Source organism: Meles meles, chromosome 6, assembly GCF_922984935.1.
Source record: "Meles meles chromosome 6, mMelMel3.1 paternal haplotype, whole genome shotgun sequence".
Taxonomy (NCBI): Eukaryota; Metazoa; Chordata; class Mammalia; order Carnivora; family Mustelidae; genus Meles; species Meles meles.
Window position 1 is genome coordinate 102931039 of NC_060071.1, and position 23088 is coordinate 102954126.

At 41.3% G+C, this 23088-nt stretch overlaps 2 protein-coding genes across 5 annotated transcripts in view; one reads left to right on the forward strand and one right to left on the reverse strand.

Moving 5' to 3' along the window:
• Nucleotides 1-6204, reverse strand: part of MAP4K5 (mitogen-activated protein kinase kinase kinase kinase 5) — a 109086-nt gene extending 102882 nt beyond the window's left edge. For 2 of the 3 annotated variants that reach the window (XM_046009654.1, XM_046009653.1), the window contains exons 1-2: nucleotides 6067-6204; nucleotides 5596-5812 (exon numbers count right to left, since the gene is read on the reverse strand). In XM_046009654.1, the coding sequence (XP_045865610.1) occupies nucleotides 5596-5703 (108 nt within the window). In that variant the 5' untranslated portion in view covers nucleotides 5704-5812; nucleotides 6067-6204. Of the gene's footprint in view, nucleotides 1-5595; nucleotides 5813-6066 lie in introns of those variants that run through there. The other variant, XM_046009655.1, reaches the window with a different exon arrangement.
• Nucleotides 6205-21056: 14852 nt separating this feature from the next.
• ATL1 (atlastin GTPase 1) overlaps nucleotides 21057-23088 on the forward strand; it is a 65820-nt gene continuing 63788 nt past the window's right edge. Inside the window, exon 1 of one of the 2 annotated variants that reach the window (XM_046009658.1) lies at nucleotides 21057-21271. In XM_046009658.1, coding sequence (XP_045865614.1) covers nucleotides 21238-21271 — 34 coding nt within the window. In that variant the 5' untranslated portion in view covers nucleotides 21057-21237. The remainder of the gene's footprint in view (nucleotides 21272-23088) is intronic. The other variant, XM_046009657.1, reaches the window with a different exon arrangement.

Genomic DNA, 23088 nt, shown 5'->3' on the forward strand with positions numbered 1-23088 from the left:
AGAATGGATGCAGGAGATGACAAATATGAGCTCTTAAAATCTTGATTTCTATGAAAAGAACTTCCTCATCCATCTTTGTTCCTTCTCAGACAATATATATCATTTCAATATATCATTTTCTTCTGCCACCACTCTAACACTGCAGCATTTCCTCAACTCCTATAAACTCTCTTGGGTGACCTCACCTATACTTCATAGGTATCACACCATAAAGCGATGATGATTCCCAAACCTGTATACTCAGTTCATCTCTCAAGGCAAGAGCTACATCTTTTACCATCTATTAGACATACCCACCAATGCAATGCCATATGTCCAAAACCAGACACAAGATCCAGACCCACACATTTAGTATTTTCTAATTTTGTTGATGGCAGCAATATCATCACCCATGTCAGAATTTTAAATGCCACTGATTACTTGCCCCCCCATTAATTACCAGGTAATTTTGATCATCTTCTAAATATGACTCAGATCCATCCCTTCCTTTTATCTTCAGTTCCAGAGCCTAAATTTAGGCTTGCATGAACTCCCATTTGGATTATTCAATAACTCGTCTTTATACTTCCCGCAACTTTACCTAATCCATCCTCTACAATGTGAAAGATTCTCTTCTTCAGTGTTTCTTCAGTTTACAGAAAGAAGTCCACATTCTTTGACATGACGTATAAGGTCCACTATCTGGTCCTTTCCTGCCCCCAAATCGCCTGTGTTCTCCATTGATGACATCTCTGCCATCCTTGGTCAAACCAAACCTGGAGATGCAGATCCCTTAAAATTCGTCATGGTTTCTCAAGATGCCAGGTGTTTGCACTCACTATTCTCATAGCCTGAAATATCTTTCCCATTGTGTCCACCTGAAAAAAAATCACTCTGCATTCTTTTACAATCCAGTTAATGCCACCTCCTCTGTTAATCCTCCCTGGTTCACATCGTAGTTCTTTCTCCTCTCCTCCCTGCCCCTATTCCCAAGAAAGACAGAATTGGGTATTTCTTTGACTTTACTTCTACTATGGTGCTTCCACTATTACAAGTGTTCACATCTGTTTTCCTGACTAAATTACGTGTTCCTTATTGATAGTGTACTTTCTCTTTCTTGCATCTCTATCCCCATACCCTAACATCCAGTTGGTACTCAATAAATATTTCCAGAATAAATGAATCTATACAAGGGATCCTGAAACATGCTTCAAATGCCTCAAGTCATTCCAGAATCGTGACTTCTGGTGTAAGGGAGAAAAAAGGAGGGTATATATAAAAGAGGGATTTGCCCCAGTGAACCCAGTTCATCCAGCATCCAGAAGAACCCACAGAAATTATAAAACTACATGACAACGATTTGAATACAAATTACACATTATTTATAATTGCAAAAAAAATTTCCTAATTGAAAGCAAATTTGAACCTTAGAATGATTCACCAAATAAGTGTTTGTTTAACAGATCCTTTAAAAATGTTTTTTGTTTGTTTTTTATTTGACAGATAGAGATCACAAGTAGTCAGAGAGGCAGGCAGGGGTGGGGGGATGGGGGGGAAGTAGACTCCCCGCTGAGCAGAGAGCCCGATGTGGGGCTCAATCCCAGGACCCTGAGATCATGACCTGAGCCAAAGGCAGAGGCTTAACCCACTAAGCCACCCAGGCACCCCTAAAAATGGTATTTTTGAAGAATATTTAATGACCAGTGAAAATGTTAGTCATTCCAATTCAAGTAGAAAAAAGATATATAATGTGACCCTTATTTTTTAAGAGCCATTTTTAGAAACATACTGGTTTAAAAACATTAGGAAAAAAAAGCCTGAAATAAACTACATTGAATTATTAACTGTGTTAGCTCTGGGTAATTTTCTATAACTAACATCATTCAACAAATACTTATTGAGCATCTATCTCTCTGCTATTACACAGTGATGAGCAAGGGGCATCTATTCCCTCCCTCCTGTAGCTAGACATGTCATACTTGTATAATCATACTTGTATAATCAATTAGAAAAAGCATGAAAATTAGAAAAAAAAAAAAAAAAAAAAAAAAAAAAGCATGGGTTTGCCCACTCTGAATTTATAGCCCACAAAAGGTTACAAAAAGAAGAAAACAACAACAAAAAAAGATTTCAAGACCTTCTCTGGAATTGAAGTTGGGAAAAATTTTGATACAAATATTTTGATAAAGACTACTTCAATGGCTTGTACTGTTAATTATAAACTGTAACATGATACTATAATTGTCTAGATCATTTGATATGTCTAGTTCTTCTGTGGACAGAACATAGTGAAAACACTAAATCTCCAGACTTCCTCTTCCTGTTGGCAGATTTTGAATATTAACATTAATTACAAATAAAGTTTGCTCAGCTGAAATTTAATCCTTCACCCAGCTTCCACCACATTTCTTTTCTCTTTTGTTTCTTTCCCCTCTACCATTTCCTGCTCTTGCTCTATTTATCTAAAAGAATTCTTATCGTTTCAACCAGGGAATAGCCAGTTTAAGATCGAGCCCTCCCCTACTGGAGATTCTCAGGAAGATTGGAGCTTCAGAGGGGACCTGTGTTTTTGAAGAGCATACACATAATTCACAAAGAGTCTCAAAGCTGTAGTCCTTTTAAAGCTCCTGTTTCATAAGATACTTGCTTTTCCTTGCAAGAATAAAATCCTGCTCCAAATAGTTGCCGTAGTTGTAGTATTTATAAAGAAAAATAGGTAATACCTGACTAGAAGAGCAACTAATTTACCTTCATTATTTTCTACCGTTAGTATTTTACTAGTTTGTATCGCTGACTGAAAATACTTCTAAAGCTTCCAAAGATTTTTAGCTCATCAGAAACAGTGATAAATAGCAAAATTACTCTAACCGCTCTGAGCTTCAAATCTTCAGCACTACATTCTGGATGTTACACGTTTTTAGGTATATAAAAGGAAGTAAATACAAGCTGACACAATCTGTAGGATTTAGAGAGCTGAAAATGGGTATGCTGTGAAATAGTTTTCCAGAAAGAGTTTTCCTAGAGAATTCAAATAATTAAAATTTGTACAAAAAATATATAGCAGGATATCATAATAGGCATTGCAGATAAACAGAGCATTAAGTGCTTAGTGCTGCGATGTCAAAGGAATATGCCCAGACTACTAGATGATAGAATTATTGATTGTTACTCATTCATTCATTCATTAAATTTTTAGAAGCACTTACTCTGCACCAGGCATAATTCCAGGTACTGTTAGTGATAGAGAAGTGAAAACAGATAAAACTTCTGCCCTCATGGAGTATGTTAGTGGATTGAAACAGATAATAAACAAGAAAAAATAAAAGATTGTTACATAGTGATCAGGTACAAAGAAAAAAATAAATTAGGAAAAAAAGATGGAGGGTATAAAAGCAAGGAGGGAAGGGAGCAAGCCATGGCTGTCTGAGGAAAAATATTCTGAGCAGAGGAAATAGCAAGAACAAAGACCCAAAGGTAAAAAGATGCTTATTATATTTAAGGAAGAGCAAACAGGTCAGTGTAGCTAGAACAGATTGAAGAGGGGAAAGTAGCAGGGGGGAGCGAGAAAGGGGAAGAGCTGGGGCTTCCTGGAGAAGCCTATGAGGAAGGTTTTCGTGGGCAGGTAAGATAGCAACATTTGAAAGTGGGGTTGCAGGTGATTCCAGGTCATTAGAAAAAAGGAAAACAAAAGACAAGGAACCAGGATTTTGAGGATATTTAGGAATCAGAGGCTGGCCAAGGGTATATATGTGAGTGTGAGAGGGCATGAATGTGGTGAGGAAGGAGATGGGGCTGGGGGTGGGGAGGGGAAGATGATGTATGATAAATATTCAGTCACTGATCCTCCATTTAGGAGCTGTGGTAGAGAGACACAAGGCAGGGAGGCTTCAGGGTCAAAGACAAGCATTAGCTTTCCCTTTAAGGGTTGTAACCCTTTGCTTTTCCTGGCAAGAATAAAATCATTCTCCAGAGAACTGCTATAGTTATTATACTTATTTTTTTTTTAAGTGGAAATCTTGAGACTTTTGTGGGGAAGACACTTTAAATTTTCTTGTAGAGGGAGAAGATAAAATATACAAGAACTGGAATTTAGACTATTTCACTAACATGAACTGAACTGACCTAGTACATAGTGAATCGTAAGATGAAAATGACTAAAAAATAGGACTGAGAAGGCAAAAGAGGAATTTCAACTTTTTAAAGAACATTCCACAAAATGGATAATCCATACCTAAACAATGAAGAGTTAATTACCTCTAATTCTACATAAAGAGGATTCTGTCATTATTATCCACTTTGAATTCAAAGGCATTCACAGGGCAAGAACTGGGACTTTCCTTATAGTTCACCACCCCATACCTAGAAGAGTGCCTACACAGAAGATTCAAATGCCCTTTTAACGAATAAAATGTCTATCCATCACAGTCCATTTCAGTAAAATGACACAGTACCAGAGTTGTCATATACCACTTGGCATCATTATTATTAATGGAATAATAAAAGCAGAAAAGGAGGGGGAAAAAGGATGTTTTCTTTACATTTTACCATCTGTGCAATACAATAACAAATCCCAGAGGAGTCGACAGTAAATTACCCTATGAAAGGAGGCCATTTCAGCTATATGCAGGAGTGTTGTTTGGCATAATGGAACATGTATCATGATTAAACCCAATAAACAAACTCTTGCAAAAATCAAAGGAAATGTCCCTTAATATAGCCATAGGAATTGCATTAACGCTCCTTTTAAAATAGAAAACAAAAAGCATAAAACAATCTGAAACAAACTTCTTTCTTTTTAATCCTTCAAGAACTCAATGGATTTACAGAATTGTTTGCTTCTCCATAAATGTTCTTTAATCCCAAATTAAAAGTACCTTCCCTTCCCCATTTGTCTCAAATAATGCAAAAGAGCACAATTAAAAAGACAACAGCTCCTAACCCCTCTTGGTCATGGAATGTTCTAAATCCCTGAGAGAAGAACTGCTAAAGTAGGGAGGAAAAAATCAACCAAATACAAATGATGAAACATCTGCCAGGAAAAGCAGAATTCTCCAAAGAATAATGTCTGAGCACACATCATTTTAATTGGTATTACACTGCTTACAATTAAAGTTGACAGACCTGGTTTCATAATGACTTTTTAAATCAAGCTCATCCACTTAAGATTTTTTCTTTAAATGCAAATGCCTAATGCCAATATTCTTTGTCATCTACTGTCTTCCATGAAGCATTTTTCCATGCTAAGACTAGCACATCCTCATGTGCAACTCTAAAAGCAGATTCGAACTTCCCTCAATGCCACAAAACAAACAAACAAACATAAAAGCCTTATACCACACACACACACACACACACACACACACACACACAGACAGACAGACAGTACCACCGTGGTTTGCAAAGGTGTGGTTAGTTTTGCGTGTTGGTGGCGATCAGAGCAAGCAATGAATACAGGGTGCTGAGCTGAGTGAAAAAGGAACCCTGGCCGCTACATCGCCAAGATGCAACAATAAAGGCATCTTCCCCACGTCTCATACTCCGCCAGAAAGTGGCCCTATTCTCGGGAGCCAGCCGACCTCAGGAAAGGAGCCCGGCTCCGGGCCCGGCCTGCCTCACCTTGTAGACGTCCCCGTAGGTGCCGCTGCCGACCCTCTGGACAAGCTCGTAGTCCTGCTGCGGGTTCCGCCTCAGGATGTCCGCGGCAGGCCGCAGCGGGGCCTCCATCTTCGCTCAGGGCCCGGCCCCCGCCAGCTCAGCCCGCGGCGCCCCGATTCCCGCTAACGAGGACGAGCGGCGCCGCTTCCCAACATGGAGCCTCTGCCCGCAGCTCCGCCTGCACGAGGGACAAGCAACCACTACAACCCCGAGCGGCCCAGCCCCTTCCCTTCCGCCCCGCCGGGGACCGCGGACAAGCGGGCCTAGGAGGGTCCCCGGCGCCCCGCAGTCGCGGCCCGGTCGCGGCCCTTCCCCCTCCTGGACGCCCGCGAACAGCCCGGCCGGTCTCCCCGCCCGCCGGGAGCCCGGGGCCCGCTCGGTATCCGAGGGGGGCGGCCCCGCTCTTTGTTGAGCGCCGAGTCCGGGACCTACTTCCTTGCAGGCGCCCGCGTCCCGCTTTCCCGGCGCCCGCCGGCCTCTCCAGGTCTCGGCGCCGCCGCCTCCCGCCGCACCACACGTCCTCTCGCAGGCGGCGGAGGCGCGTACCGTCGCCGCCGCCGCCGCCGCCGCACCACGTCCCCCACCCGGGGCTGCGTCACCGGGTGAAACGTTCCCGGCCAGCGTGGGTCGGCGCCCAGCGGCCCGCCCGAGCGCGCCGGCCGCGGGACCAGAGTGCCGCCCTGAGGCCTGGTCGGGACACGACACCCTCCCGGCCGCCAGGCCGCCGTGCCCCCCGGCCCGGCGCGTCCTTTGGGGCCCGGTCTGTGCTACCCGCAGAGATTACGGAGGCCCGCGGGCATTCTTGAACCGACGGGCGTCCGCTAAACCGCCCCCAGCTGCGTCAGGTAAATTTGGAGGGTGACGGGTACAGGGACAAGGGTGGGCACGAGGGCAGCCTTTCCAGTTCAACACGGAAAAGGTACGCTGAGGGCACTGGGCCAGAAGTAACCTGGCCGTGGGGCGCCAGGGAAGGAGGTGGGGGAGTGCCTGGTTAACTAAGCCGCGGCACACCCTACTGCACCTTCCTGTTTTGCAAATCATTCCCAGTGGTACCAGTTTGAGGCTTCCCTGCACACCTGCACAACCTGTCTTCTGCGGAGTTTTTTCCACGGCATTTCTGCAAGCCTGAATTCCCAGAAAGTCTCAGTGGCCTTTATCCCTGTTGGGCACCACGCGGTGCCTCACCGCGGGGATTACTCCTTGAATGAGACCGGGTGTTCTGCAGAAGAGAAAACAAAAGCAGAGACCGTAACGTGATTCTGAATCTACTTACCTTCTCAATATGTGATCTGGGACAAGACATCATGTTTGGCAGTATCTCAGTATCGTTATCTGCAGCTTGAAGAGGATAAGGTTTTGCATCTGACATCCAAGAGAGTGTCTATAAGGCATTTTACAGGATTATAAAGAGGGTTATCAAATGGAAGAGGTTATACTTAACAGTGCCCAGAATATGGAACAGGAGTTCGAGGAAGTAATTTGGCTGGTGTTTCACAAGCTATTTTGCAGTTTCGGGTCCAGCCCTGTTCTGAAAGTAGAAATAAAGTTGCCAGATTTATGTATACTGGCAAAGGTATTTTTAGAGTTCAGTAGAGGTTTTGAACAGAAAAGCCAGATAACACTCAGCCAATGCATTTAGTAACTGAAAAATCATAGAAGAGCAGGTTGCAGATGGTTGGCTTGTGGTTTTGAACATCCAATTCAATTCTGTTCTTGGGCAATACACTCCTTGTTGGTGACCATTGTAATTAACTGTATAATGTAGAAATTAAATTTATACCTTAACAGGACATGGGATATATGTATTTTCTTGTGCTTTGTGCACAAAGAGCACTTATTTAGGGAACATAAGTAAGCTCAGACTTACATGCTCTATGGACAAAGCCTATGTGTTTGCTGCATTGAAAAAATTGTTGAAGAACAGTTCCTTCTTTCAAAGCTCTTGGCACTTGTTTTGGTGGGCACATACTTTTGGCTTCAATGACTCAAAATCTTTTCAAATGTTCTATTGGTATCCTAGTACTTGTTTACTGTCGTAGATTCTTTCTTTCTTCTTTTGACCCTATAAGCATTGATCCTTTCTCTAGTCTGAAATTTGTTCTTACTTATTTATAGTTGAGTTATTCCAGAGAATTTGAGGCAGCATACAGAAAATACATATGCCACAAGGTAAAAATAAATAAATGAAGAAATAGGTATGCTGCTAAAGAGAGGGGAAATAGGAGACCAGAACAATGCAGCAAATTGATCAAAGCAGAGGGTTTTATAGTGTTTTTGAGATCACAATGAAGCAATTGATCGAGAGGCACATCTTGTCCTGATATGAAGACTTTAGAAAAGTTTACCTCATGAGCCTTCATAAATTGGAAACTCTGAATTCTCAGTTTGAAACAAGGATAAATATCTGATAATCCTTCAGGCATGCTATTCTTGAAACACAGTGTTTGATATGAATCGGGCAGTAAAAAGTTTGAGGTCATAGGCTTCAACAGGACTCCGGAGTGCAGATGTTTTTATGTTGCCAGCAATGGCAGATCCATATGCTTTGACCATCAACCCGGAGGTGGATAGCATGGAAAAAATTGAAATTCTACGTGGTACTTAAAAAATGTGTCTGTTATACTCATTACTTGTATCACAATTGATGCAAAGAGGAAAACATTTGCTTTATTCCAACTCCAAAAGAATCTTAAGGATTTAAAAATATTGGTTGAGTTCATTTAAACAAGATCAGTGAGTTCATAGCTAGTGAGTTAAATATTACATGGTTGGCAGAGAAATTCAAGCTCAGTTTCCATAAAATAAACATATGGTACATAAATTTAATTTTATAGCCTAAACAATCAAGCACATAGTTTCAATAATAAAAAGAAATAATGTGGGGCACCTAGATGGCTCAGTTAAGTGTCTGCCTTTGGCTCAGGCCAGGATCTCAGGGTCCTGGGATAGAGTCCCAAGGGGGCTCTTTGCTCAGTGGGGAGTCTGCTTCTCCCTCTCTCTTTGTGCTTGCTCTCACTTTCTCTCAAATAAATAAGTAAAAGCTTTTTTAAAATCTTGGAAAAATAGTGTAATATAGTGAAAATAATAATTGAAAAATTGTAGCTCACAGGAGAGTTTCTTACAAACTACACAATATTATAACAAGGTATGGAATAAGAATAAATATAGCCTGATAGGCCCTTCATCCCAGCTTCAATATCATGTATTTTTTCTGTCTTTATGAAATCTGACATATAAATATCTTCCAGGTTTTATTCTTATCTACATAATGGCCTATAATGGTTCTTCAGTAAAATGCTAATTATAATCTGTGATTTCTGGCTTCAACTTTATCCAGTACTGAAAAACAAAAACAAAAACGGGGACATAAAATTTTTTAACTTCTACCTAGGTAAGGTTTGCAAGTTACTAGCTAAGACAGAAAGGCTAATTAAAACTCTTAAGTGTGACAGAATAGAGCATGAGGACAATAATTTTTGTGTATGAAACATATAGGCTTAACCTATATAATCTCCTGATGAACCTCCCAGCATCACCTAGTTGCAAATGTTACTCTGGGTGATTAAGTTTATTGCTCCATGGATTTGTTAGATATAAATTAATTAAATTTTGGGAGACATCTGCCACAATTATGATTTAGATTTTCAAATAGTTCAACTATTCTTTCTGTTACTAATTAGGGTCAGTTGTCTATTGATGAGCCATGTTTTCAAAGTATAGAAGAATTCTATTTTGAATTCTGGACAGCAGTAGAACATGTATTTCATTCAGAATCAGTATCAGGTCATTATGATGAGAGTTTTAAAAAAAGATTTGGGGGTGCTTGGCTGGTTCCGTTGGTGAAGCTTGTGACATTTGATCTCAGGGTTGTAGGTTTGAGCCCCACTTGGGAATTACTTAAAAATGAAATCTTTTAAAAATATAGGAGTAGGGGTGCCTGGGTGGCTCAGTGGGTTAAAGCCTCTGCCTTCAGTTCAGGTCATGATCCCAGCGTCCTGGGATCCAGCCCCGCATCAGGCTCTCTGCTCCGCGGGGAGCCTGCTTCCTCCACTCTCTCTGCCTGCCTCTCTGCCTACTTGTGATTTCTGTCTGTCAAATAAATAAATTAAATCTTTTTAAAAAATATAGGAGTAAATAAGAGTTTTTAAAAATAAAAAAAGTTGAAGGCAATGCATATTCCTTTTTTTTAAAAAAGATTTTTTTAATTTATTTCACAGACAGAGATCACAAGTAGGCAGAGAGGCAGACTCACTGCTGAGCAGAGAACCCGATGTGGGGCTTGATCCCAGGACCCTGAGATCATGACCTGAGCTGAAGGCAGCGGATTAACTCATTGAGCCCCCCAGGCACCCCACACATTCCTTTTTTTATCCAGCTTGAAATGATCACCTGATATGTTAAAATGCTTTTTTTATTAACCTTGATTCCCAGGGTAGATTTTAGGTTTTTATGAAGACTGGTAGCAGGGTTCCCGTATTCGGTTCTCAACTTGGTTCTACCTGCGAATTCAGTAGCTAAGAAAGTATCTAAGTTATAAATAATCCTGTTGTTCCTTGTTGATTTCCTCACAGTATAATAACATTCAGAAGGGATGCTTAAAGTTTGCTTGCACCTCATATAAACTAGTTTTCCAAGAAGCCCTAATGTACAGAAGAGACTACCTTGCATGGCTGTGGCCCAGTCCTACAGCTGTATCACTCTTACCTTAACTAGCTCTCTTTTTCCTTGCCCCTTTAAGATGTGTATGATAAGGGCATCCCTCTGTTGCTAGTCTCATGGTGTTTCACTATCCCTTATTGGTTCCTTTAACCCTGTCCTCATTTTTATAAATAGTCCTTTCATTAGATTCTCTTTCTACACTCTATCTTTCTTACCAGAACCCTGATTGATAATTACGGGAATTGGAAGAAGCCTCAGGAAAGAAACCCTTGCTTTGTGGGATGGTATTACTCACATAGTCTGATGATTACATGCCTAAATCTCTTGCCACGGAAAATGAAACAATGACACCACAATTACTGAAATAACCATTGGTAGTGGCAAGAGATGGAGTGCTCAGCATTGGGAGACCAATCTCTTGCACTTAGCAGCTTTGATAGTGATGATTACTAAAATCATGGGGTCATTTGCTCTGATTGCCTCTGAGAGACTACATGGGAAAAAAAGAAAAATGGCCTGAATTCCAACTTAAGGCATGAGTAGAAAATCAAAACCCTTCTTTGACAGCTTTTAAGAAACATTTCTCATATAGCTGCAGGGAAGATAATGGCTGAGAATCAAGCCCATGGCAGAATCGTGAAGGCTATCAAGCTGCAGCATTAATTAAATGTGAGACCTAGATCTGTTATGCTAAGGTAAGAGCACTGGTAGAGAAGTATTGGGACCCTGATCATTTGGGTAGATATAAATGAGGCTGAGAACTTTGAATAAGAGTTACATTTCAAATAGATGATGGGCATTAAGGAAGCACTTGAGATCAGCACCAGATGTATGGAAGTAATGAATCACTATATTGTACACCTGAAACTAATATTATACCATATGTTAACTAACTGGAATTTAAATTAAAACTTTAAAAAAGAGAGATTTTCACGTAACCCTGGTGGAGAAGGACAGGACCTGTTCTTGAGGAGAAAACTTATGCACTGAAGGAATTACAGGATCTTGCCAAATACTTACCTGTGATTCAGGTTGACTTGAGCAGCTGGTGGTCTTTCTGATTTGCTTACTTGAAGCTGATAGTCTATATGCTGAAATGACAGAACTTCCAGGGTATACTGTAGAGGAAGGAATCTGAAGATTCAGGGAGATGGGAATGGTGGACTTGCCCTATTATGTGCATCCTGCTTAGGAATGCTCTATCCATACCATCCCTATAACGGCCCATAAAATTTACCTTATCAAAGCATTGAGTAAAGAGCCACAGATATCCTTTGAAAAATTTTTTGGTGGCTGTCCTAATTGTTTGGAATTGATAATGGAGATGCCCAAATGATATCAGGATCCATAATTTCGGTGGGAAAATTGAGATCCTGGTAGAGACCGGGTGAGACTTAACTGTCAAAGACACGTTCAGTGCAATTACCATGATAAACCTCAAAAAGAAGCGATAGTCAAGGTGTTTGACTACAAGGATCTTTGGTGGTTCTGTATGATCATCAATGTCAAAGAGTGCATGAAACCAACAGTCCACTGAAGTGCTACTTTATGTACATAAGCAGGAAGATTTTAGGTCTGATGACTAACTCAAGTCACTGTAATGGCGATTCAATATATATCACCCAATTTTTAAACTGAACCCTTAATTGAGGGAGAAGGCTTATAGTTGTATTCCTCCATGTGGAGTTTTTACTAGAGCAAATCAACATGGCCCGTGGCACCTAGAATGTAGCTATTGACTTGAAATCTAAAATGCAGATTAAAGTTCCCTTCAAAAGAAGTGATCAGAAGCAGCTTGCCTTTACATGACTGGGATAGCACTGTCAATGTCCTATCTCAGGTCTTTGTAAACACTTCAGTTATAATATGATATCATCCCAGAGGGATCTTTGTTTTCTTGTTACCCAATAGAACATCCTGTTACTCTATAACCTTGATGATGTGGTACAAACTGATAGGTGAACAGGAAGTAGCAATTGCCTTCGATACCTTAAAAAGACCCTTCTATCAGAAGATCAGAAATAAACCCAGTTCAGGGACTGTGCAATAGTAAAATTTCTGACAGTGGAGTTATTGTGCTCCACCTTCCATCACCCACCTTAAAGAACAATACACAATGCTTGCTAGGCCTGTTTGGATTTCAAAGCCACCAACTGCATGTGCTGCTCTCTGACCCATCTACCATGTAAACTATATGACTGCCAGCTTTTCCTATGACTTGGAGAAACAGAATGCCCTACAGATGGTCCAGGTTATTGGCACAAGCTGCCCTGATAGGGTTTTGGAATAAGAACATGCCCTCATCTCCTGACAGCTATTCTCCATTTGAAAGGTAACCCTTGGCTTGCTATCAAGCCTTGGCAGAAACTAAACACTTGACTGTGGGATACTAAGTGACTGTGTGATGTGAATTACTCTTTAGGAACTGGGAATTTAGGATTAGGAACTGGGTGTTATCTAAATTGAACATGGGCAGCAGAATTTCATTGTCAAATGAAAAGTCATATACTGGGGTGACCTGAGCTGATATGGAAGGCATGTATAAATTACATGAACAGACTTTCTCTGTACCTGTCCCTACTTCTTTGCCACTTTTTTTTTTTAACATATTCTATGGGCTCATGGTCATTTAGCAAAGGAAGGAAAAGCTTGCACCTGATTTATTAATGGTCTTCATGATATATACTAACACCAACTAGAAGCATTCTAGTTGAATTCGGCCTCTTAATTATGGCCCTACCCATAAGGAGGTGGTCCCCATTGGCATAACATTGAATAGAACATCTGGTTGTCCTCTTTGCTAGGAAGGAGAGGTGGCCTGAAGTATATATCTGTCTGAATGTAAAGTGGCCAGGAGGTGGGCAGTTAACTTGGAAGGAGGAATATCTGAGAGAGATAATACAGATAGATTCTCAAAATGGACTCAGAATGTGAAAATATCTGTGAACCACATATCTGCCCGCAAGAGGGAATCCATTCCAATAATCAGGTTTACAAGATGATCTATCCTACAGATGTCAGCATCTACTTAATCACCCTGTTGCTAGTTCAATGGGCCCATGTACAGAAGGAATGGAGGCCAAATGTGGATTCAGTAGCATGGACTTCTACTTGCCAAGGATAAAAGTTACTGCCACTATGGAGTGTTTAACCTGCTAATAACAGGGCTGTTGGGCCTGGGCCCCAGTATGACAGTATTTCCTAGACAAACCAGTCAACCACCTGGTGGCAGTTTATTATACTAGGTCCCTTCCATTATGGAGAGAAGAGGGATTCATCCTCAGGGATACAGGTTTATGTTGCTTGCCTGGAAAGTTTTTCTGTACTAGTGCTACAACTCATGGATTTACAGAATGCCTTTTTTCATCATCATGTATTATAACATTAAATTTAAGCAAGAAATTCATTTTACTTTGAGGAAAATAGAGCAATGAAAGCATGATCATGGAATTAGCTGGTCTTACCTCAAACCCATAACATAGGAACAGCTAGTTTGAGGGAATGGAGGAAAAGCCTACTGAAGGATCAGTCGTGATGCTGGCTGGGAGATTACCCAGTGAGGATATGAGATAGGACTTAACCCAATAGCCAATATATGTTGCTATCTACCCCACATTCAGAATATGTGGGCCTAGGAACCAAGGGGTGGAATAGTGGCTCTTCTATTCCTAACAACCCACTTGAAGAATTTTTGTCTCTACAACTTTGTCTTTAAATCACTGGGCTTGGGGGTACCTGGGTGGCTCAGTGGGTTAAGCCGCTGCCTTCGGCTCAGGTCATGATCTAAGGGTCCTGGGATTGAGTCCCGCATCGGGCTCTCTGCTCAGTGGGGAGTCTGCTTCCCTCTCTCTCTCTCTGCCTGCCTCTCTGCCTACTTGTGATCTCTCTCTCTCTCTGTCAAATAAATAAATAAAATCTTTTAAAAAAAAATCACTGGGCTTGGTGGATCTGAAGGCTGAGGGGACAGATTCTATCCCCAGATAACCCAGTCACAATTTCATTAAACAGGAAACTGAAACTGTCACGTGGCCCATATGAGGCCTTCGAACCATTGGGGCAACAATTAGAGGGGGGATCATTGTACTGATTGGGGCAACTGGTCCTCATTACCAAGGGGGATTGATTATTGCTCCACAGAGAAACAAGAAGGACTATGACTGAGACCCCAGTATGTACTAAGATACTTCTTGGAATTCACATGTCTAACATTATTGAACAATACAAAACTGCAGCAACCCAGTAAAGATAAGGCCACTAAGGTCATGGACCTATGGAAGTAAGTTTTGGATCACCCCATCAAGGAGATACAAGTGGAGGATAAGGAGGAAATGAAAGCTGTGACTATCACCTTGGCCTTGTGCTCAAAAACTATCTTCTCTTTCCTTATTATCAGAACCACATTTTCTTTTTAACCTTTTCTGAGTGTCTGTATCCATCAGATGACCATCAGATCCACCCTTCCCCATGCTAGGGGATAAATCTCAATTGGCCTATCTTCTTTTCTCTTACTAAAGGGCTGGCAATTCTAGATAATAATACATAGGTAAAGTCTGTGGGAGTGCTTCTGGAAGATCTTCCTTGCTTTTAACAAGGTACACAAGGCATAGGCATGACTTTTTTGTTTCTAGACATGGTTAACTGCTTCTGGTGACTGGAATGGCGGATGCCATTTTGGCACAATGATAGGAGCCCACATTACAAAATAAGTCTACACACTAAGGATGATAAAATTCAACCTTAGTCCTTATGGCAAAGTCTTCTGGTATTCTCCAAAATCCATTTCCCTTCTTTAAAAAAAAATATTTATTTCCGTAATATCTACATTCAACATGGGGTTCATCGATCCCAAGATCAAGATCATGCTCTTCTAACTGAGCTAGCCAGGTAGCTCTTTCCCTTCTTTCTTTAGTACGAGATCTCTTAAATTTTAGTTGGATGCACATATACATATTTATCAAATAGGTTGCACATTTACTGGTGAATGGTATTTGAGTAGGGGTGATATGGGGCACTTCTGAGTTGTACCCTTAGAATGAATATACACCTTTCTTTCCTTTCTTCACTTCTATTTGACTGGAACAAAGATGCAAATGCCCAAGGAGCCATCATGGATTATACCATGGAAGTCCAAGCTTAGGTTCCTTTGATATTTCAAACCCACCATATTAGCCCTAGAAGGTTTGTGTTCAGATTATATTATGAGAGAGAAATGAATATCTGTCTTAAGCCACTGTAATTTCTTTTTACAGCAGCCAAGTCTATGTCCTAATATGGTCAATGATGATATTGAGCTGCTGAATTAATCACCACAGAACCAACCCATCTCCAAAAAAATTATGTGACAGTAAATGTCCTTCTGGATTAAGCTATTTTGAGTTGCAGCCAAAAGCATTCCAACTGATCTAAATACTTTTCCCAGATTGCTAGTTATACAGGGAAGGAACAAGTCATAGCATCAACTATAGAGAAACCTGTGATTGAGAGAGCCATTTTCTTTCTTAGGAAGGTTACATTTTATTTTATTATTTTTTTCTTTTTTTAATTGAAGTATTATAGCACATACTGTTATATTAGTTTCAGGTGTACAATATAATGATTCAACAGTTCTATGCATTTCTCAATGCTCAACAAGTAAAGTGTGCTCTTCATTCCCTTTATTTCACCTACTTTCCCCCAACCTCCCCTCTGGCAACCACCAGTTTTTCTCTGTATTTGATTCTGATTTTTGCCTTTTTTGTTTGTTCGTTTCTTTTTTCTTAAATTCCACATATGAGTGAAATCATACGGTATTTGTCTTTCTCTATCAGACTTATTTCACTTAGCATTATGCCCTGTAAGTCCATCCACATTGTTGCAAATGACAAGATGGAGAGAGCCTTTTTAGGAGGGGGGGGGGATGAGCATGGTGAAGGAACAAATGTGGGGGGGGGGGAGAGCATTGAGGATATAGGAGGGAGAGAACAATTTATGAGCGACATTCCAGTGGGGTCAGGATGAGAGGAGTCTAGAGTACTAAAGTACAAATACCTTTTCTTTCTTTCTTTTTTTTAAAAAAAGATTTTATTTACTTATTTGAGAAGAGAGAGATCACAAGTAGGCAGAGGGGCAGGTAGAGAGCCCTGAACCGCTGAGCAGAGAGCCCAGTGCGGGGCTTGGTCCCAGGATCCTGAGATCATGACCTGAGCTGAAGGCAGAGGCTTAACCCACTCTCTCTCTCTCTCTCTCTCTTTTTTTTTTCTGATTTAAAATAAACTTGACCTTAACTTTTTTTTTTTTAAAAGATTTTTATTTATTTATTTGACACAGAGAGATCACAAGTAGGCAGAGAGGCAGGCAGAGAGAGAGAGGAGGAAGCAGGGTCCCTGCGGAGCAGAGAGCCTGATGCGGGGCTCGATCCCAGGACCCTGAGATCATGACCTGAGCCGAAGGCAGCGGCTTAATCCACTAAGCCACCCAGGCGCCCCTGACCTTAACTTTTTAAAAGCAGCCTATTGCTATATAATTACCATGCCATATAATTAACCAATTTAAATTGTATAATTCAGTTATTACTAGTGTATCCATGGAGTTGTACACAACTGATTTCAAACATTTAAAAAATTTTAATCACCCCCCAAAGAAACCTGTACTCAATAGCAATTACTCTCCTCTTTCTCCTCAACCTCTCTTCCACCCTCCCCAGCCCTAGGTAACCATTGATTTACTTTCTGTTTTTATAGATTTACCAATACTGTACCTTTCATATAAATGGAATCATACAATACATGGTCTTTGTGATTAGCTTCTTTCAGTTAGCATAATATTTTCAAGATCCGTGGTATGGCATATAGCAGTACTTCATTCCTTTTTATGGCCAAATAGTATTCCATTGTATAGATATACAGTGTTTTGTTCAACCATTTATCAATTATTTGGCATTTAGGTTATTTCCACCTTTTGTCTCCTATGCAAAATGCTATTATGAACATTCCTGTACACAAGTTTTCACATGATATACACATTGTTTTCATTTCTCTTGGGCATATATGAGTGGAATTGTTGGGCCATAGAATAACTCTATGGTTAACTTTTCAAGAAGTTGCCAGACTGCTTTCCAAAGTGGCTGTACCATTTTATATTCTCACCAGCAGTGTATGGTGTAGCAATTTCTCCACATCCTCACCAACACTTGTTACTGTCTTTTTCATCCTAGTAGGTAAGACATAGTATTTCACTGTGGGTTTTTTTTTTTTTAAGTACACTCCACTACCATGATGGACCCCAGTGTGAGGCTTGAACTCATGACCCCGAGATCAAGACCTGAGCTGATATCAAATGAGTTGGATGCTTAACGGACTATGCCACCCATGTGCCCCTCCTTGTGGTTTTGATTTGCATTTGCCTTAGTGACTAAATATATTAATCATCTTTTCATGTGTTTATTGGCCATTTGTATGTCTTCTATGAAGAAATGTGCATTTAATAGCTCCTCTGCCCATTTTTAAAAGTTGAGTTAATTGTATTTTTACTCTATCATACTTCTACTTTAGATTGTGACTCAACACCACAGGGTTCATTCTATCCTTCCCCCTTTCCTTATTATAACTTTACTGATTTCAGTTATTTATTTTGGAGGATGTGAAACATTATCATGGCTCTAAGAAACAGAACTATATAAAAAGGTTATACTTAAGGAAGATCAATCTTCCTCACCTCTACTACCCATTATTCCCATTCTCCCATTACTTCCAGCCTATTCCCATCCATCTCCTGTAGGTAACTGATCTCATTAGCTTCTGGTTTATTTTTCTTTTATTTCTTTTGCATAGATGAACAAATACTTTTTTATTTCATATCCTTTTCTTTCTTAGAGGATGGGTAAAGCATTTTCACTTTTCCTCCTTCCATTTAATAGTGTATTCTGGAAGTCAGTCTGTATCCATTCATAGAGATCTTCTTTATTCTTTATTACAGCAGCATAGTATTTCATTGTATAGACATAATTAATATATTCAACCATTTTCCTATATATTGTTTCTAGTATTTTGCAATTACATAAGATGCTGTAATAAGTGACTCTGTATATGTGCATTTCCATATGGTTAGAGGTATTTATTTGGAATAGATTAAACTTAAGGTTTTAAAAAATTATTATTTTTAGAATGGGCGGAAGAGGCAGAGAGAGAATCTTTTTTTTAAATTGACATATAATGTATTATTTGGTTCAGGGCTACAAGTCTGTGAATCATCAGGCTTACACAATTCACAGCACTCACCATAGCACATACCCTCCCCAGTGTCCATAACCAAGCTACCCCATCTGTCAGAGAGAGAGTCTTAAGCAGGCTCCATACCCAACATGGAGCCCAACACGGGGCTTGACCACATGACCTTGAGATCATGACCTGAATTTAAAACAAGAGTCAGATGATTAAGCAACTGAGCCACGCAGGTGCCCCCCAAAATAAATATATTCTAACAATGTCTATTGTCAGAGTCTAGAAATAGTGAAACTTTTCCTAGCAATGAGCACAACTAGCACACAGATCTTGGTTTCTAAATTTCTTTTTTCACTGAAAGGAGCCAGAACTTCTTGGAGAAATTGGGTAATTCTAGTTCTGAGGCAGGGAAAATACAAGGGAAACTTGAAAGATTTTTTTTTCTTTTTTCTTTTCTTTTCTTTATTTATTTGACACAGAGAGATCACAAGTAGGCAGAGAGGCAGGCAGAGAGAGAGAGAGAGAGAGGGAAGCAGGGTCCCTGCTGAGCAGAGAGCCTGATGCAGGGCTCGATCCCAGCATCTTGGGATCATGACCTGAGCCAAAGGCAGAGGCTTAACCAACTGAGCCACCCAGGCATCCTTGAAAGATTTTCTTATGCTAGAAAATAAGGAACTGATCAAAGACATATAGGTGTTAAGAGGACATAGGTGTTAACTGGAAAGGGCTCCCATTGGCCAAATTTAGGGCAATTTGAGGATTAGAAATAATAATGATGGTAAATAACACAATTTTTTTTTTTTTTGCTTTAGAGTTCATCAATCTGTAGTGGTTCTCAATGAAGAGGGGAGAGGGAATGTCAGCTACTAACTGTGAAATGTAAAAGAATTATAATAATATAATTACTTAAAAATCACCATTTAAAAATCACTAATATAAACTTGATTCAGGCGAAGGTATCAATGGATACTAAAACCATTGGGTGAAGTTCTTGGCTGAGATAGTCACAGTCTCAAGTATTATCCCACAGATTACCTATTAATTACAAAGAAAAGAGGTTTTTTAAAATGTATTTTTCAGTTAAGAATGTATATTATAAAGCCCCACATATAGGGAAAAAAAAGAATATATTGAATTATACAACGTGCATGTGTCTGTATCTGTGGAATCTGTTCTTTTTAATGTGATTCACTGAAAGGGATTATCAGGCTAGAATGTGTGTTGAGAACTATAGTTAAGATATACAAGAAAAGCAGAACACACTTCTTTTTAGCCTATGACTTTGGTTTGTAGGTGCAGGGTTGAGGTAATTCCTGTCTTCCTATGTTGTTTCATTAGTGTTTGGGGAATTCAACTCTATTGAAACTGTAATGTAAACTTGGTTTACAGTGCTCACAGTTTTGGGATCACTAGAACCATTAATTGAAATAGAGAATGCATAAGACTAGGCAGTAGTGGGTGAGGTAGTTTGGTTTTTGACATGTTGATTTTGAAGTATCAGTAGAAAAACAAAGTGAAGATGACCTCAGACAGTTATAAACTTGGTTCTAGTATGATGATTTTCTCTCTCTAAGAGATCTTAAGACTAGAAGCATAGATTTGGGAATTACCAGGATGAAGTCTTGTCTGAAGTCATGATAGCAAATTACATTGAGTGAACATAGAGTGAAGAGTGAACCAAAGATTTGGTTACTGAGAGGCTAGCAGTAATCTTGTAGGCAAAACTGATCTGCAGAGTGTGGGCAACAACAAAATGCAGGAGAAAACTGTGTAAGGAATGGGATAATGGTACCCCGAGGGTCAAGTAGCATGAAAAGACTGTTTCTAGAATCCTGAAAACTGAGTTTGCAGGCAGGAAGGAAGAAATCAGCAGAAAGGGGGAGATTGAGAACATTCTTTTAAGTGTTTATTGCCTTTTGCTTTCTATTCAAAATTGTCTGCAACCTTTGTGGCTGCCAAGGCTCACCTAAACTATGTAGTATGATTTTATTTAAAATATTTGGCAATATAAATCCAGAGTTTTTCTCTGCAAATCTAGTGGGAAATTTTGCCCACTAGATATTGCGTTAGTTACATATTAATGATGAATCTTCAGCTTTCATTTATCATGATCTTGATCTAAATTTTGCTGTCCTAATTTTAAAAAGCAGGCCTGTTAACTCTGCAGGTACAAAAATGCATTGATACCCTCTTTACCAACCTGACCTTGCTTTTAAAATGGGGGGAAATGGTGCCTGGTAGATAAGTGGAGATTATTTTAATTTCTTTGGTTATATAAATGTTGCCTGCCTATTTGTACTAATGTGTAACTATTCTAGGAAACAGGTATTTGAACATTCAGAATAATGCAGTATATTGGTTTGTGTATTTCTGCGACTGCCTAATGCTGCTAAATTCTTTGAGAGTGTGTGTGAAGGGGTGCTATTTATTTGTACGTGTGTTTTCCGCTGAAAATGTTGCAGTTCATCGTCCGTCCCTGTCTTCCTGCTCTGGGGGTGGGCTGAGGTAGGGAGGGTGTGACGCTGATATTTGTGTGAACTCGGGCTTGTGATGCTGAGCTCGGTTCATCCGCTTTCTCCTCCCTTCTCCTCCCCACTCCTTCCCACCAGCGCCACAGCAACATCCTCAGAGTCTGAGCGAACTGCGCCCAGCGCGGGCACAGAACCTCCCACCGCCAGCAACCTGCGGCCCGGGAGAAGAGCCAGGGCCGTGACAGCGCCTCACCGCCGCCAGTCCCCAGACCACCATGGCCAAGAACCGCAGGGACAGAAACAGTTGGGGTGAGTAGCATATGGTGACTTCTGCAGCCTGCATGGGGACTGGCCCTCTGCTTTCTGCTTCTGGGGACTAGCGGGCCAAGGGCTGATCGGCGCCAGAGACCAGGGCTGGGAGACGGGCCACAACCGGGCTGCTCCCTGTAGGGCGGGAGAAAGCATGGCCGAGTGATACCGGGGTAGCCGGAATCGCGCTATGGGGAGGGCTGCGGCTTCTCGCAGGCCGGGCCCCAGCTTCTCCCGCACCCTCCTCCCCCAGTCCGCCTCCTCGCAGCATTTGGACAGCACCCGCCGGTAGCCTCCCGGGGACTCGTTGGTTCCGCTTTGGCGATCGGTTGGCAGGAAGGCGATGAGAGTAGGCAAGGGCTGTTGTTATCCGGCCGAGAGGGTTGAGGGGCGAGGGGGTAAGGATCCCTAACCTCCACCCACTTCCCCGGGAGCTGTGAGCCCTTCCGCCTGGCAGGGCGCGGGCTCCCGAGCGGGCGGCGTGCTGGAACAATGAGGCAGAGCGCGCCGGGCCCGGTGGGAGGGTTGCGGACCTGAGCAACCCAGGAGAAGGGGTACCCGCTTGGGAGTACCCCAGCGCTGCAGTACTTGTTTTAATCTGGGTCTTGGGTGGGGAATTTGGGAGGAAGAGAAGCAAAGTTGTGGTTTCCAGACGCGGCTCCACCCCACCTGGTACCCCATTCAGGCCAGCCCTAAGGGTGGCATTGTTCTTTGGTTTTACCTTTTGGAGATATTGGACTCATGATTCAGCACCAGGCCGAGGGGAGGAGGGGGAGGAGAGGCTGGGCCCAGTGGGTTCACGCCGCGAGTGGGTGGGCGGCGCTCACGCAGGCGGAGAGGAGAGAACGCAGTGATGCAGGAGAAATCGCGGCCCCACCCGCTCTGCTGCTCCAGACTTGGTTCAGGACGGATAGTGTGGGCAGATTGGGCGTCTTTTTCTGCCTTAAGCTCCCGTTTTCTTCCAGCCACAGTACAAGCCCCACTACCATCTTAGGAACGAAAGCATTTCAGGGCATTTTATTATCTGAACCAGAGCAGATCTTAGGTCACTGTTCCTTGGTGGGTATTTTGCTATTTTGGAAAGTTTACATCCACTAGGAGTTTGGAGCTCCTTGATTGTCTTCTGTGTTTCAGTGAGATCTCTTCTATAGCTGTCCTTCAGACCAACAGGTATAAATTTAAATTTTAATTGGTTGGTTTTGCCTGACTTTTATCAAAAGACCCTATCTCTCGTTGCCCCTCTGATTGGTCACAGGACCAACTTTACTCCCATTAGACAAGGTTTACTTTTGACAGATTATCCAAGATTTATGGTAGGTGGGGGGAGTTGGCCAAGGAGGTCTGTCTTTAGCTGTCTGAATTTAAGGAAGGCGGTTCCATTTTCTGAGATTACTAAACCCCAGTTTTACTAAGTGTGACTGTTGCAGTAACACTGTTTTCTTTGCTTCTTATGAAATTATGAGTAAGCTTTCTCAGTGTCCTCCTACCACCATCCTTTTCCTTGGCCTCCAGAGTAGGAAGTTCTTGAACACTCACAGTTAAGGTGTGTATGTTCAAGTCAGTTTTGGTCTTGATCTCTGTGCATTGTTGACTCAGCCCTATTAAAAGACATGCATGTGTAAATTTATTCTAAGGATTAAAATTTTTCTTCTTAGTGAAGCTTTGGATCATTATTCTTCAGTATTTCTTTGGGTACAGATTTCTTATATAGTGGAGGTTTTTCTGTCTCGGGGATATGGTTCTCAAATGGGATTTGCATAAAAATCACACTGGGGACTTTTTAGAAATGCATATTCCCACATCTTCCAGCTAGGGCT